The sequence below is a fragment of the Oncorhynchus gorbuscha genome, linkage group LG03 (assembly GCF_021184085.1).
Source record: "Oncorhynchus gorbuscha isolate QuinsamMale2020 ecotype Even-year linkage group LG03, OgorEven_v1.0, whole genome shotgun sequence".
Lineage (NCBI taxonomy): Eukaryota > Metazoa > Chordata > Actinopteri > Salmoniformes > Salmonidae > Oncorhynchus > Oncorhynchus gorbuscha.
The window spans coordinates 103,592,190-103,604,294 of record NC_060175.1 but is presented as its reverse complement, the minus strand read 5'-3'; the positions used below and the strand labels follow the sequence as shown (position 1 = coordinate 103,604,294).

The 12,105-nt window shown below is 41.1% G+C and overlaps 1 protein-coding gene across 1 annotated transcript in view; it reads left to right on the top strand.

Moving 5' to 3' along the window:
* Positions 1–8,603: 8,603 nt before the first annotated feature.
* The window catches only part of LOC124023545 (nociceptin receptor-like), a 70,858-nt gene continuing 67,356 nt past the window's right edge, over positions 8,604–12,105 (top strand). The window contains exon 1 of the mRNA XM_046337929.1: positions 8,604–8,828. Within this exon, the coding sequence (XP_046193885.1) occupies positions 8,605–8,828 (224 nt within the window). The 5' untranslated portion in view covers position 8,604. The remainder of the gene's footprint in view (positions 8,829–12,105) is intronic.

Below are 12,105 nucleotides of genomic sequence, written 5' to 3'. Positions count from 1 at the left end.
AGTCGTCTGCATTATCAGTCATAGCCTAGCCATCTTCATTATCTCAATTATCAGCCATAGTCTAGTCAGCTTCATTATCAGTCAAAGCCTAGTCATCTGCATTATCAGTCATAGCCTAGTCTTCTCAATTATCAGTCATAACCAAGTTATCTCAATTATCAGTCATAGCCTAGTCATCTTCATTATCAGTCACAGCCTAGTCATCTGCATTATCAGTCACAGCCTAGTCATCTGCATTATCAGTCATCTCATCTTCATTATCAGTCATAGCCTAGTCAGTCACAGCCTAGTCACAGCATTATCAATCAAAGACTAGTCATCTAGTCATCTTCATTATCAGTCATAGCCTAGTCAGCTTCATTATCAGTCAAAGCCTAGTCATCTTCATTATCAGTCATAGCCTAGTTGTCTGCATTATCAGTTATAGGCTAGCCATCTTCAATGTTAGCTTAAGTAAGATCAAAGTAACATTCAGAGGCACATGCGTGAACCGGTTACATGCACGGGGTGTGAATAGCTCCGTTTTGTACTGACAATATTGTGGTTATATTTAGAAACCAGACAACAAAGTTTAAACTAAGCCTTTAAAATTCTTAAATCAACATATCCCTAAGCAACTGGGAGCCTCTGCACAACAGAGAACCAATCAGTTGGTAAAGCGACGTGGCGACACAAATCCAACAAGCCACGGCTTCCCGCAGTCATAAAGACCGGGGAGCGAACGAGAGTAATGAACAGCTTTAGGATATGTAGGAAAACATGGCTAAAATGCTCTCAATGCGCACCACAACCAACTAACTGCCATGATCTGTTGTTTAAAAGTAGATTAGCTCTGAAAGAAAGTAGAGGCCATCATGTCAGATGTGCACAAACAAGACGTTCGCATGAACGAACAAAACATCAAAGTTAGACTTTTGGAAAGAAGATGAATTGGACCAGCATGAAAACAGAATGAAACTAAGCAACATAGGGACATTGTCCTTTAAAGATGGGGGGGGGGGTGAGACCTTTTACAGCTACGTGGTCAAACTAATATCAGAGGAACTTGACGTAGGTACATCGCCAGAGGATCTGGGACGATGCCATAGGATTGGTGTGAAACAGAACGCTAAATAAATTAGGCACGATTGGGCAGTCTTGATACAGAAGTTTGAACAAAAATGCAATGGTTCATCGGATCAGTCTAGAACATTGCACATACACTGGTGCCATCTAGTGGCCAAACTCTAAATAGCACCTGGGCTGGAATAATACATGATGGCCTTTCTCTTGCATTTCAAAGATGATGGTACAATAAAATAAAAAGGTTTGTTTATTCTTTTGTATTATCTTTTATCAGATCTATTGTGTTATATTCTACTACATTCCTTTCACATTTCCATAAACCTCAAACTCAAAGTGTTTCCTTTCAAATGATACCAATAATATACTTGCTTCAGGGTCTGAGCTACAGGCAGTTAGATTTGGGAATGTCATTGTAGTTGAACATTTATAAAAAGGGCCTAATCCTTGGGATGCTTAATAAGTGACAACAAAAAACAAATATATAAAGATAACTTTATCCCATCTCATCAACAATATGAAAGCGTATCTAATTAAATGGAACATTCTCCTCATAAATCATACAGGTAGAAGAAACATCTTTAGAACGGCTCACTAAGTTTCCAGATTTATTTTTGGTAATACCAAAAATATCTTTAAATGTTCAAGAACCTTATGCTTTTTGGGGGGGCTATCAATGAAGCCCGTGCACATTCCATGTAATAAGTTGGATTTTGTTGGCCTTTACTTATAGAGTCAAAGACATTCTTTAAAAATAAATACTAAGTCATTACACACTTCACGTGGTCAAATAAAACTCCTAGAATAAATAGGAAAGTTTTACACGTCCTTCAATTATTATACATTTTTTAATAATTTCAATTATTATTATTTAATTTTTTTTACCAGGGGCTCAACTTTCACTGGGGATAGAGGAGGACGTGTGACCCCACACACACACACACATTCCGAAATTGCATTTGCACCCCTGGTTTTGGAATTGTATCAACTCACCACCCAAGGTCTTTACTTGCGACATACAGTTAAATAAACTAATGAGGAACAATGGGAACATATTGATGATGCCAAGATACTTAAAATCGGATACCACCTGGAGCTTCTCCCCTGACACACAGACATCTGGCTCAGTAGCATCTGTTGCCCTCTTTGTGAAGAACATGCAAACAGTTTTTTTCACATTGAGATGCAAACACGAGTCACTGAGCCACTTTGTAACCTGGACCATTACAGTAGTGAGTTCTTGTGCAGCTTGTTGTTTGCTCTTTGCATGCACATATATCACTGTATCATCTGCATACATTTGAACTTCAGACCCAGTACAGACAGAAGGCAGATCATTAATGTACAGGCTGAACAGGAGGGGCCCCAGTATTGACCCTTGGGGCACGCCCACATCATAGCTACGAGTGGGCGACAGCTCATTGCTCACTCTGACATACTGAGTTCTGCCTTCAAGGTATGATTTCATCCATCTTAAGGCATCAGGGGAAAAGTAGAACTTGGACAATTTTGTGATGAGAATCTCATGGTTAACAGTATCAAAAGCCTTCCTTAGGTCCAGAAACACAGCCCCAACAGCAACCCCTTTGTCCATCTTGGACTTCACATTTTCCAGAAGAAAGCAGTTGGCCGTTTCTGTGGAGTGTTTCGCTCTGAAGCCAAACTGCTTGGAGTGTTGGAACATATCGCCCGGAATTTACAGCACAAAGGCAGAGTCAACGAACAATGAGTCAATAATTGATGCCTTCTGGGAGTGGTATGAAGTCCAAACGTAATGTGTAGTGTTAGAAAGATGGCTGTCAGACATTTTACAACATCACTGAACGTTTTTCATTTCTCCATATTTCAAGACATGGGGGGGTGCCGTGAAATCCCCAATGAGTTGGGCATTTATTTATATATAATACTATTTATTTATATATAATACTATTTATTTATATATAATACTATTTATTTATATATAAGAATATTTATTTATATATAATACTATTTATTTATATACAATACTATTTATTTATATATAATACTATTTATTTATATACAATACTATTTATTTATATATAATACTATTTATTTATATATAATACTAGTTATTTATATATAATACTATTTATTTATATACAATACTATTTATTTATATATAATACTGTTTATTTTTATATAATACTATTTATTTATATATAATACTATTTATTTATATACAATACTATTTATTTATATACAATACTATTTTTTTATATATAATACTATTTATTTATATATAATACTATTTATTTATATACAATACTATTTATTTATACATAATACTATTTATTTATACATAATACTATTTATTTATATATAATACTATGTATGTATATACAATAATATTTATTTATATACAATACTATTTATTAATATACAATACTATTTATTTATATATAATACTATTTATTTATATATAATACTATTTATTTATATATAATACTATTTATTTATAAATAATACTATTTATTTATATATAATACTATTTATTTATATATAATACTATCTATTTATATATAATACTATCTATTTATTATAATACTATTTATTTATATATAATACTATTTTTTATATATAATACTATTTTTTATATATAATACTATTTATTTATATATAATACTATTTATTCATATATAATACTATTTATTTATATATAATACTATCTATTTATATATAATACTATTTTCCTCATATATATTGAAAAAGCTATTGCTTTAATACTGCATTTCAAATTATACTCCAACATTATAAGAATGGAAGAATCAAATGATTTACTATTTAAATATTGAAGACATTCTAGCTACAGACAGAAACAACATGACACAAATGTGCAAATCGTATGGGGCAGAGTTTTGCAGGCATTAGAGACAACACTGGGTGTGGATAAGAGGGGAACACGGTGGTCTGAGTAAGCGTGATGTCATTAACATTTTGTGGAAACGTATGTAACTGTTCAGTTGTCTATTGATTTTTTTGTCCATTTATGTTTTTGTTTATTATTTTTTTAAATCTAAAAGTTGTAAAACATAGTTTAGCTTAATTAAACTTGTTGCAGAGGAGAGGTAACGGTAACTGACCTGTTCTGTTCAATAACAGCGATGAAACCTCGTGGATTCTACCTCCTCTGAAATAGTGCAGTTTTTATTAACGTTATCACACCTCTTAGACTATGAGCAATTAAATGACTACGTGTCCCAATTAAATAACACCATTTTAGCTATACAGTGCACTACTTTTGAAGGGAATAGGGTATTATCTATAGAGTGCACTGCTTTTGAAGGGTATATATATATGGTACTATTTGGGGCGAAGCCATTCTGTTCTGAATCAATCCACTAATTGGCATTACATTGATAACGTCCCAAGGCTATTATCTTGCATTTCATTCTGGACAGTGACTAATTTCACTGTTTTGGAATACTGTTAGTCCACTTGTGCTTTGACCTAGCCTAAAAAATATATATATGTAGTTCTGTTGAACCTGACAGTGTGTAGCCTAAGCCTATAAAATGTCATGGCACTGATAAGTTAGGCTACCTCCAGAAATAATATATTGATTAAGTGTCCTTTGTGTCAAGAGGTTGTTATCGTTGCCTTTCTGGTGACGCACAGCGCAGAGCAGACAGACCACAGACACACAGACGGCGGCTGTTTTGAGAATCAGCACCATGGACAACGGTAGACACGCGGCGCTCACTCGGCTCCATCCGTCGTCGGGTTGAAATTAGAACACCTCTGTTTTATCGACAAAAATTTGCATCAACGTAAATTGATCCGAATAGCCCACTTTTCAAACAAACACACCCCAAACCAACAAACAAAACTAACATCACAAGGCAGGCTTTACCATATAGCATAAACGTTGGCAAGAAGAGGAGCCTAAAATAGTTGTGAAACGTACCGAGTGTCTGGTCTGCAACCAACTTTGTTTCGGTGATACAAACACGAGAACATGTGATATAAACGATAGGTTAATGAAATATACATAAACCACAACAAAACCTGTAAACATTCCTTTAACCTCTCTTTAATACATGATCATGTAAAAGGTTAAGCACCTCATGTATTCCCCGTAGAGCGCCGGAAATAAAGCGAAGGGGACTGACGATAGCCGTATACAACAGAATGGACTGAAATAGAATAGAATAGGTTCATTGTATTTCCCCACAAGGAACTTCAACTATAAACTTTATACGGATATCCATGGTCTATACCTGTATAGACCTGGCCAGCACAGCCTTTTCGGGGCTTAAGCGAAATGTGCAGGTGCCCTGTCTACCTGGTCGGTAATTCGACTATGACTACTACGAGTTTATATAGCTAGCGAGACTAATTTACCCATTCTAAAATATGTTAGCTGACAAGGGTTAATTGAGTGACTGTCAGTGACTGACATAACAAGATAAAAAAAAACTGCAGATGCACAACTAAATTTAGAAATGACACCATCTATTTTCTACTATTGTTACTTTCAACAGTCATTTGTTATACCCTGTTTGAGTTGTTGTTGTCGGCGGTGGTTTATGCCGCTTATGCCTACAGCCGGGCCTCAAACATGTATGTTTCAGTTACAACGGAATAGACCAGAGGAAGAGAGTAACTTCAAAATCGCCCCCAAAACGGCCTTGACTAAATTGTTCAAAATACTAACGAAATTGGTTAGAGGCAATGGTTGTTGTTATCTGTGTAATGTATCTCACCTTTGGTAGCCTATAGCCATTCAACCAGTTTTGAAAGGAAAAAACGGAACATTCTGCTCCATTTCATTCCATTGTATATATACTCCAATATATTTGGGATTATCTGTAAAATCACTTTTGGCCTCTTGCTAACGGAATTGACATGTTTCCCGTGACCGACAGAGGTTATCAAGACACATCATGTCGATAGGCTACAAACAATAAAACATCCGCATATCTCCAGACACACAGAGCTCGTAGCCTTACGGTGCGCGAATCTGATAGAGGACGCAAGAGGAGGGTATGGACGGAAGGGGAGAAGAGAGAGGAAGATAGAAACAGGGTGAAGACGCCGAGAACTATATCTCCACGCCTGAGAAACGAACCTGTAACAAAATAATCGGAGGAACCTGCTAGATTTAGACCACTCCTTCGCATCTCTTTATAGTTCATCTGTTGGTTAATTAAGGGTGGGATATTTTCTCTCGTCCTAGACCTACACCAACGGAAATCTGTACCGCTGGCAACTATGGAAAACAGGACAACCAGAGACTGAGATACCTAAACATAGGAACGCAGGCAACAACCCAACAAAACCAAAATAAACAACTTTATCGGAACCGTTTGGGAATGCAAAAGGGACTACGCTAGGAGGGACTCATAAAAGACCGTTGTAATAGCGTCGTGAATAACCGTAAGGTGTTGTATGTTACATGAGGAGAGGAATGAGGAGAGGCATGAGGAGAGAATGTACGTGTGAGACTGCTTTCCTGCTTATAGATGTAGCCTATTCATGGGTTGGTCACATTCCGCAGTTCAGTCTGTGTAAAAAAATGTATGGTGATGTTAAGGTAGCTTGTATTTATTATATTCCTCTGCTATGATCACACACATACTTTGGACATTGGAACTGTTGCGGGTAAAAAACTGATTTACTAAAACCAGGCAGCCCATGTTCGCGCATCGCATCAGTATGACACAAATATTACGGAGTGTTGGCTTGTGAACAGCCGTCTGTGTGCCTGTCTGTGTGTTGTCTCTATCCACAGACATACAGACCAGACATGTCTGCACTGAATATAATACACACAATTCACACTTCTGTCTGTGATGTCTCTCCACCTGAGACATCACATGTCTTCATCTGTAAAGTTGAAATGATATGTTTGGGTGCACTAGAGAGCAGCAAAACTCTAGTGTGTGTGGGCCTCTCCACATGCCTCTCCTCATGCCTCTTGTCATTCATCTCCTCTCCTCATGCCTCTCCACATGCCTCTCCTCATGCCTCTCATTCCTCTCCTCATGCCCTCATTCCTCTCCTGATGCCTCTCCTCATGCCTCTCCTCATTCCCCTCCTCATCCCTTTCCTCATTCCTCTCCTCATGCCTCTCCTCATTCATCTCCTCATTCCCCTCCTCATCCCTTTCCTCATGCCTCTCCTCATGCCTCTCCTCATTCCTCTCCTCATTCCTCTCCTCATTCATCTCCTCATTCCTCTCCACATGCCTCTCCACATGTCATTCCCCTCCTCATGCCTCTCCATGCCTCTCCATGCCTCTTGTCATTCCCCTCCTCATCCCTTTCCTCATTCCTCTCCTCATGCCTCTCCTCATTCATCTCCTCATTCCTCTCCTCATGCCTCTCCTCATTGCTCTCCTGATGCCTTTCCACATGCCTCTCCTCATTCTTCTCCTCCTCATGCCTCCCCTCATTCCTCTCCTCATGCCTCCCTCATCATCTCATTCCTCTCCTTATTCTCTCCTGATGCCTTTCCACATGCCTCTCCTCATTCTTCTCCTCATGCCTCCCCTCACGCCTCCCCTCATCTCATTCCTCTCCTTATTCCGCATTCCTCTCCTCATTCTTATCCTCATGCCTCTCCTCATTGCTCTCCTGATCCCTTTCCTCATTCCTCTCCTCATTCTTCTCCTCATGCCTCCCCTCACGCCTCCCCTCATCTCATTCCTCTCCTCATGCCTCTCCTCATTCATCTCCTCATTCTTATCCTCATGCCTCTCCTCATTGCTCTCCTGATGCCTTTCCACATGCCTCTCCTCATTCTTCTCCTCATGCCTCCCCTCACGCCTCCCCTCATCTCATTCCTCTCCTTATTCCGCATTCCTCTCCTCATTCTTATCCTCATGCCTCTCCTCATTACTCATTCCTTTCCTCATTCCTCTCCTCATTCCCCTCCTCATTCCCCTCCTCATTACTCATTCCTTTCCTCATTCCTCTCCTCATTCCCCTCCTGATTCCTCTCCTCATTCCCCTCCTCATTCCTCTCCTCATTACTCATTCCCCTCCTCATTCCACTCCTCATTCCCCTCCTCATTAATCATTCCCCTCCTCATTCCTCTCCTCATTCCCCTCCTCATTACTCATTCCCCTCCTCATTCCTCTCCTCATTCCTCTCCTCATTCCTCTCCTCATTCCCATCCTCATTCTGCTTCTCATTACTCATTCCTCTCCTCATTCCTCTCCTCATTCCCCTCCTCATCTCCCTCCTCATTCCTCTCCTCATTCCTCTCCTCATTCCCCTCCTCATTCTGCTTCTCATTACTCATTCCCCTCCTCATTCCTCTCCTCATTCCTCTCCTCATTCCTCTCCTCATTCCCATCCTCATTCTGCTTCTCATTACTCATTCCCCTCCTCATTCCTCTCCTCATTCCCCTCCTCATTCCTCTCCTCATTCCTCTCCTCATTCCCCTCCTCATTCTGCTTCTCATTACTCATTCCCCTCATCATTCCTTTCATCTCTCATCAGGTGGCACGTCACACCCCTGTCTTTTCTCACGTGTCTGACTGTTAGTATCCTGTCTCTGTCACGGCAGCATTGTCATGGAGTTCATAAACGACTCGTTGGTCGGGGGATCAGACCTGGACCTGAGAGCCCTCCACTTCTACAACGACTCTCTGCTATTCCAGAACAACTTCAGCGGTGGGTTCAACGAGACCGACGCCTTCCTGCCTGCCGGTGTCAAGATCACCATCGTTGTAGTCTACATGATGGTCTGCGTGGTGGGGCTGATGGGTAACTGTCTGGTTATGTACGTCATCATCAGGTAAGGGTTCATGGTGGCCTCCTCTCTCTACCTGCTAGGATTGGAGTCCTCACCTGTGTTGATTGGTGACACAAACTGTGTATAAGGACAATAGGGGTGTGAGTGTGTGTGTGTGTTCATGCGTGTGTCTTCCTGTCTGCATTGTGTTGGGGTTGTCTATGCTGTTATTGCTTCAGAGTGACTGCTGTTTTCTGGTGATGCTTTAAACCAACAAGTTGTTGCCTCCATCTCGCCAGCGATTGCCTTCACTCATCATTTATTGTTAGAATAACAGTTGGCTCTCACTCAGACAAACCAAATAACTCAATCAGAAACATTTATACAATTGTTTGTGTTTGTTTGTGTGTGTGTGTTTGCCTGTCTGTCTGTGGGAGAGAGAGCACTAATTGCAATTCCTGAGTTAGAAATCAATGCAGCTACAGAGTGAAGAGGCGGTAGGTGGCCTCGTGGTTAGAGTGTAGAGGTGGCAGGTGGCCTAGTGGTTAGAGTGTAGAGGCGGCAGGTAGCCTCGTGGTTAGAGTGTAGAGGTGGCAGGTAGCCTCGTGGTTAGAGTGTAGAGGTGGCAGGTAGCCTAGTGGTTAGAGCGTTGGACTTGTAACTGAAAAGTTTCAAGATGAAATCCCTTTAGGATATGAAGATCAAAACACTTTAGTGTGGCAATATGAGGGCCGAAACACGTTAGTGTGGCAATATGAGGGCCGAAACACTTTAGTGGGGCAATATGAGGGCCCATAACACTTTAGTGGGGCAATATGAGGGCCGAAACACTTTAGTGTGGCAATATGAGGGCCCAAAACACTTTAGTGTGGCAATATGAGGCCCAAAACACTTTAGTGTGGCAATATGAGGGCCGAAACACTTTAGTGTGGCAATATGAGGGCCCAAAACATTTTAGTGTGGCAATATGAGGGCCCAAAACATTTTAGTGTGGCAATATGAGGGCCCAAAACATTTTAGTGTGGCAATATGAGGGCCCAAAACATTTTAGTGTGGCAATATGAGGGCCCAAAACATTTTAGTGTGGCAATATGAGGGCCGAAACACTTTAGTGTGGCAATATGAGGGCCCAAAACACTTTAGTGTGGCAATATGAGGGCCGAAACACTTTAGTGTGGCAATATGAGGGCCGAAACACTTTCGTGTGGCAATATGAGGGCCGAAACACTTTAGTGGGGCATTATGAGGGCCGAAACACTTTAGTGTGGCAATATGAGGGCCCGAAACACTTTAGTGTGGCAATATGAGGGCCGAAACACTTTAGTGTGGCAATATGAGGGCCGAAACACTTTAGTGTGGCAATATGAGGGCCGAAACACTTTAGTGTGGCAATATGAGGGCCGAAAACACTTTAGTGTGGCAATATGAGGGCCCAAAACACTTTAGTGTGGCAATATGAGGGCTGAAACACTTTAGTGTGGCAATATGAGGGCCGAAACACTTTAGTGTGGCAATATGAGGGCCGAAACACTTTAGTGTGGCAATATGTGGGCCGAAACACTTTAGTGTGGCAATATGAGGGCCGAAACACTTTAGTGTGGCAATATGAGGGCCAAAACACTTTAGTGTGGCAATATGAGGGCCCAAAACATTTTAGTGTGGCAATATGAGGGCCCAAAACATTTTAGTGTGGCAATATGAGGGCCCAAAACATTTTAGTGTGGCAATATGAGGGCCCAAAACATTTTAGTGTGGCAATATGAGGGCCCAAAACATTTTAGTGTGGCAATATGAGGGCCGAAACACTTTAGTGTGGCAATATGAGGGCCCAAAACACTTTAGTGTGGCAATATGAGGGCCGAAACACTTTAGTGTGGCAATATGAGGGCCCAAAACACTTTAGTGTGGCAATATGAGGGCCCAAACACTTTAGTGGGGCATTATGAGGGCCCAAAACACTTTAGTGTGGCAATATGAGGGCCCAAAACACTTTAGTGTGGCAATATGAGGGCCCAAAACACTTTAGTGTGGCAATATGAGGGCCCAAAACACTTTAGTGTGGCAATATGAGGGCCCAAAACACTTTAGTGTGGCAATATGAGGGCTGAAACACTTTAGTGTGGCAATATGAGGGCCGAAACACTTTAGTGTGGCAATATGAGGGCCGAAACACTTTAGTGTGGCAATATGTGAGCCGAAACACTTTAGTGTGGCAATATGAGGGCCGAAACACTTTAGTGTGGCAATATGAGGGCCAAAACACTTTAGTGTGGCAATATGAGGGCCGAAACACTTTAGTGTGGCAATATGAGGGCCGAAACACTTTAGTGTGGCAATATGAAAGCCCAAACACTTTAGTGTGGCAATATGAGGGCCGAAACACTTTAGTGTGGCAATATGAGGGCCGAAACACTTTAGTGTGGCATTGTGAAGGCTGAAACACTTTAGTGGGGCATTGTGAAGGCTGAAACACTTTAGTGTGGCAATATGAGGGCCCAAAACACTTTAGTGTGGCAATATGAGGGCCCAAAACACTTTAGTGTGGCAATATGAGGGCCCGAAACACTTTAGTGTGGCAATATGAGGGCCTAAATACTTTAGTGTGGCAATATGAGGGCCCGAAACACTTTAGTGTGGCAATATGAGGGCCGAAACACTTTAGTGTGGCAATATGAGGGCCCAAACACTTTAGTGTGGCAATATGAGGCCCAAAACACTTTAGTGTGGCAATATGAGGGCCGAAACACTTTAGTGTGGCAATATGAGGGCCGAAACACTTTAGTGTGGCAATATGAGGGCCGAAACACTTTAGTGTGGCATTGTGAAGGCTGAAACACTTTAGTGGGGCATTGTGAAGGCTGAAACACTTTAGTGTGGCAATATGAGGGCCCAAAACACTTTAGTGTGGCAATATGAGGGCCCAAAACACTTTAGTGTGGCAATATGAGGGCCCAAAACACTTTAGTGTGGCAATATGAGGGCCCAAAACACTTTAGTGTGGCAATATGAGGCCCAAAACACTTTAGTGTGGCAATATGAGGGCCCAAAACACTTTAGTGTGGCAATATGAGGGCCGAAACACTTTAGTGTGGCAATATGAGGGCCGAAACACTTTAGTGTGGCATTGTGAAGGCTGAAACACTTTAGTGGGGCATTGTGAAGGGGCTGAAACACTTTAGTGTGGCAATATGAGGGCCCAAAACACTTTAGTGTGGCAATATGAGGGCCCAAAACACTTTAGTGTGGCAATATGAGGGCCCAAAACACTTTAGCGTGGCAATATGAGGGCCCAAAACACTTTAGTGTGGCAATATGAGGGCCCAAAACACTTGTGGCAATA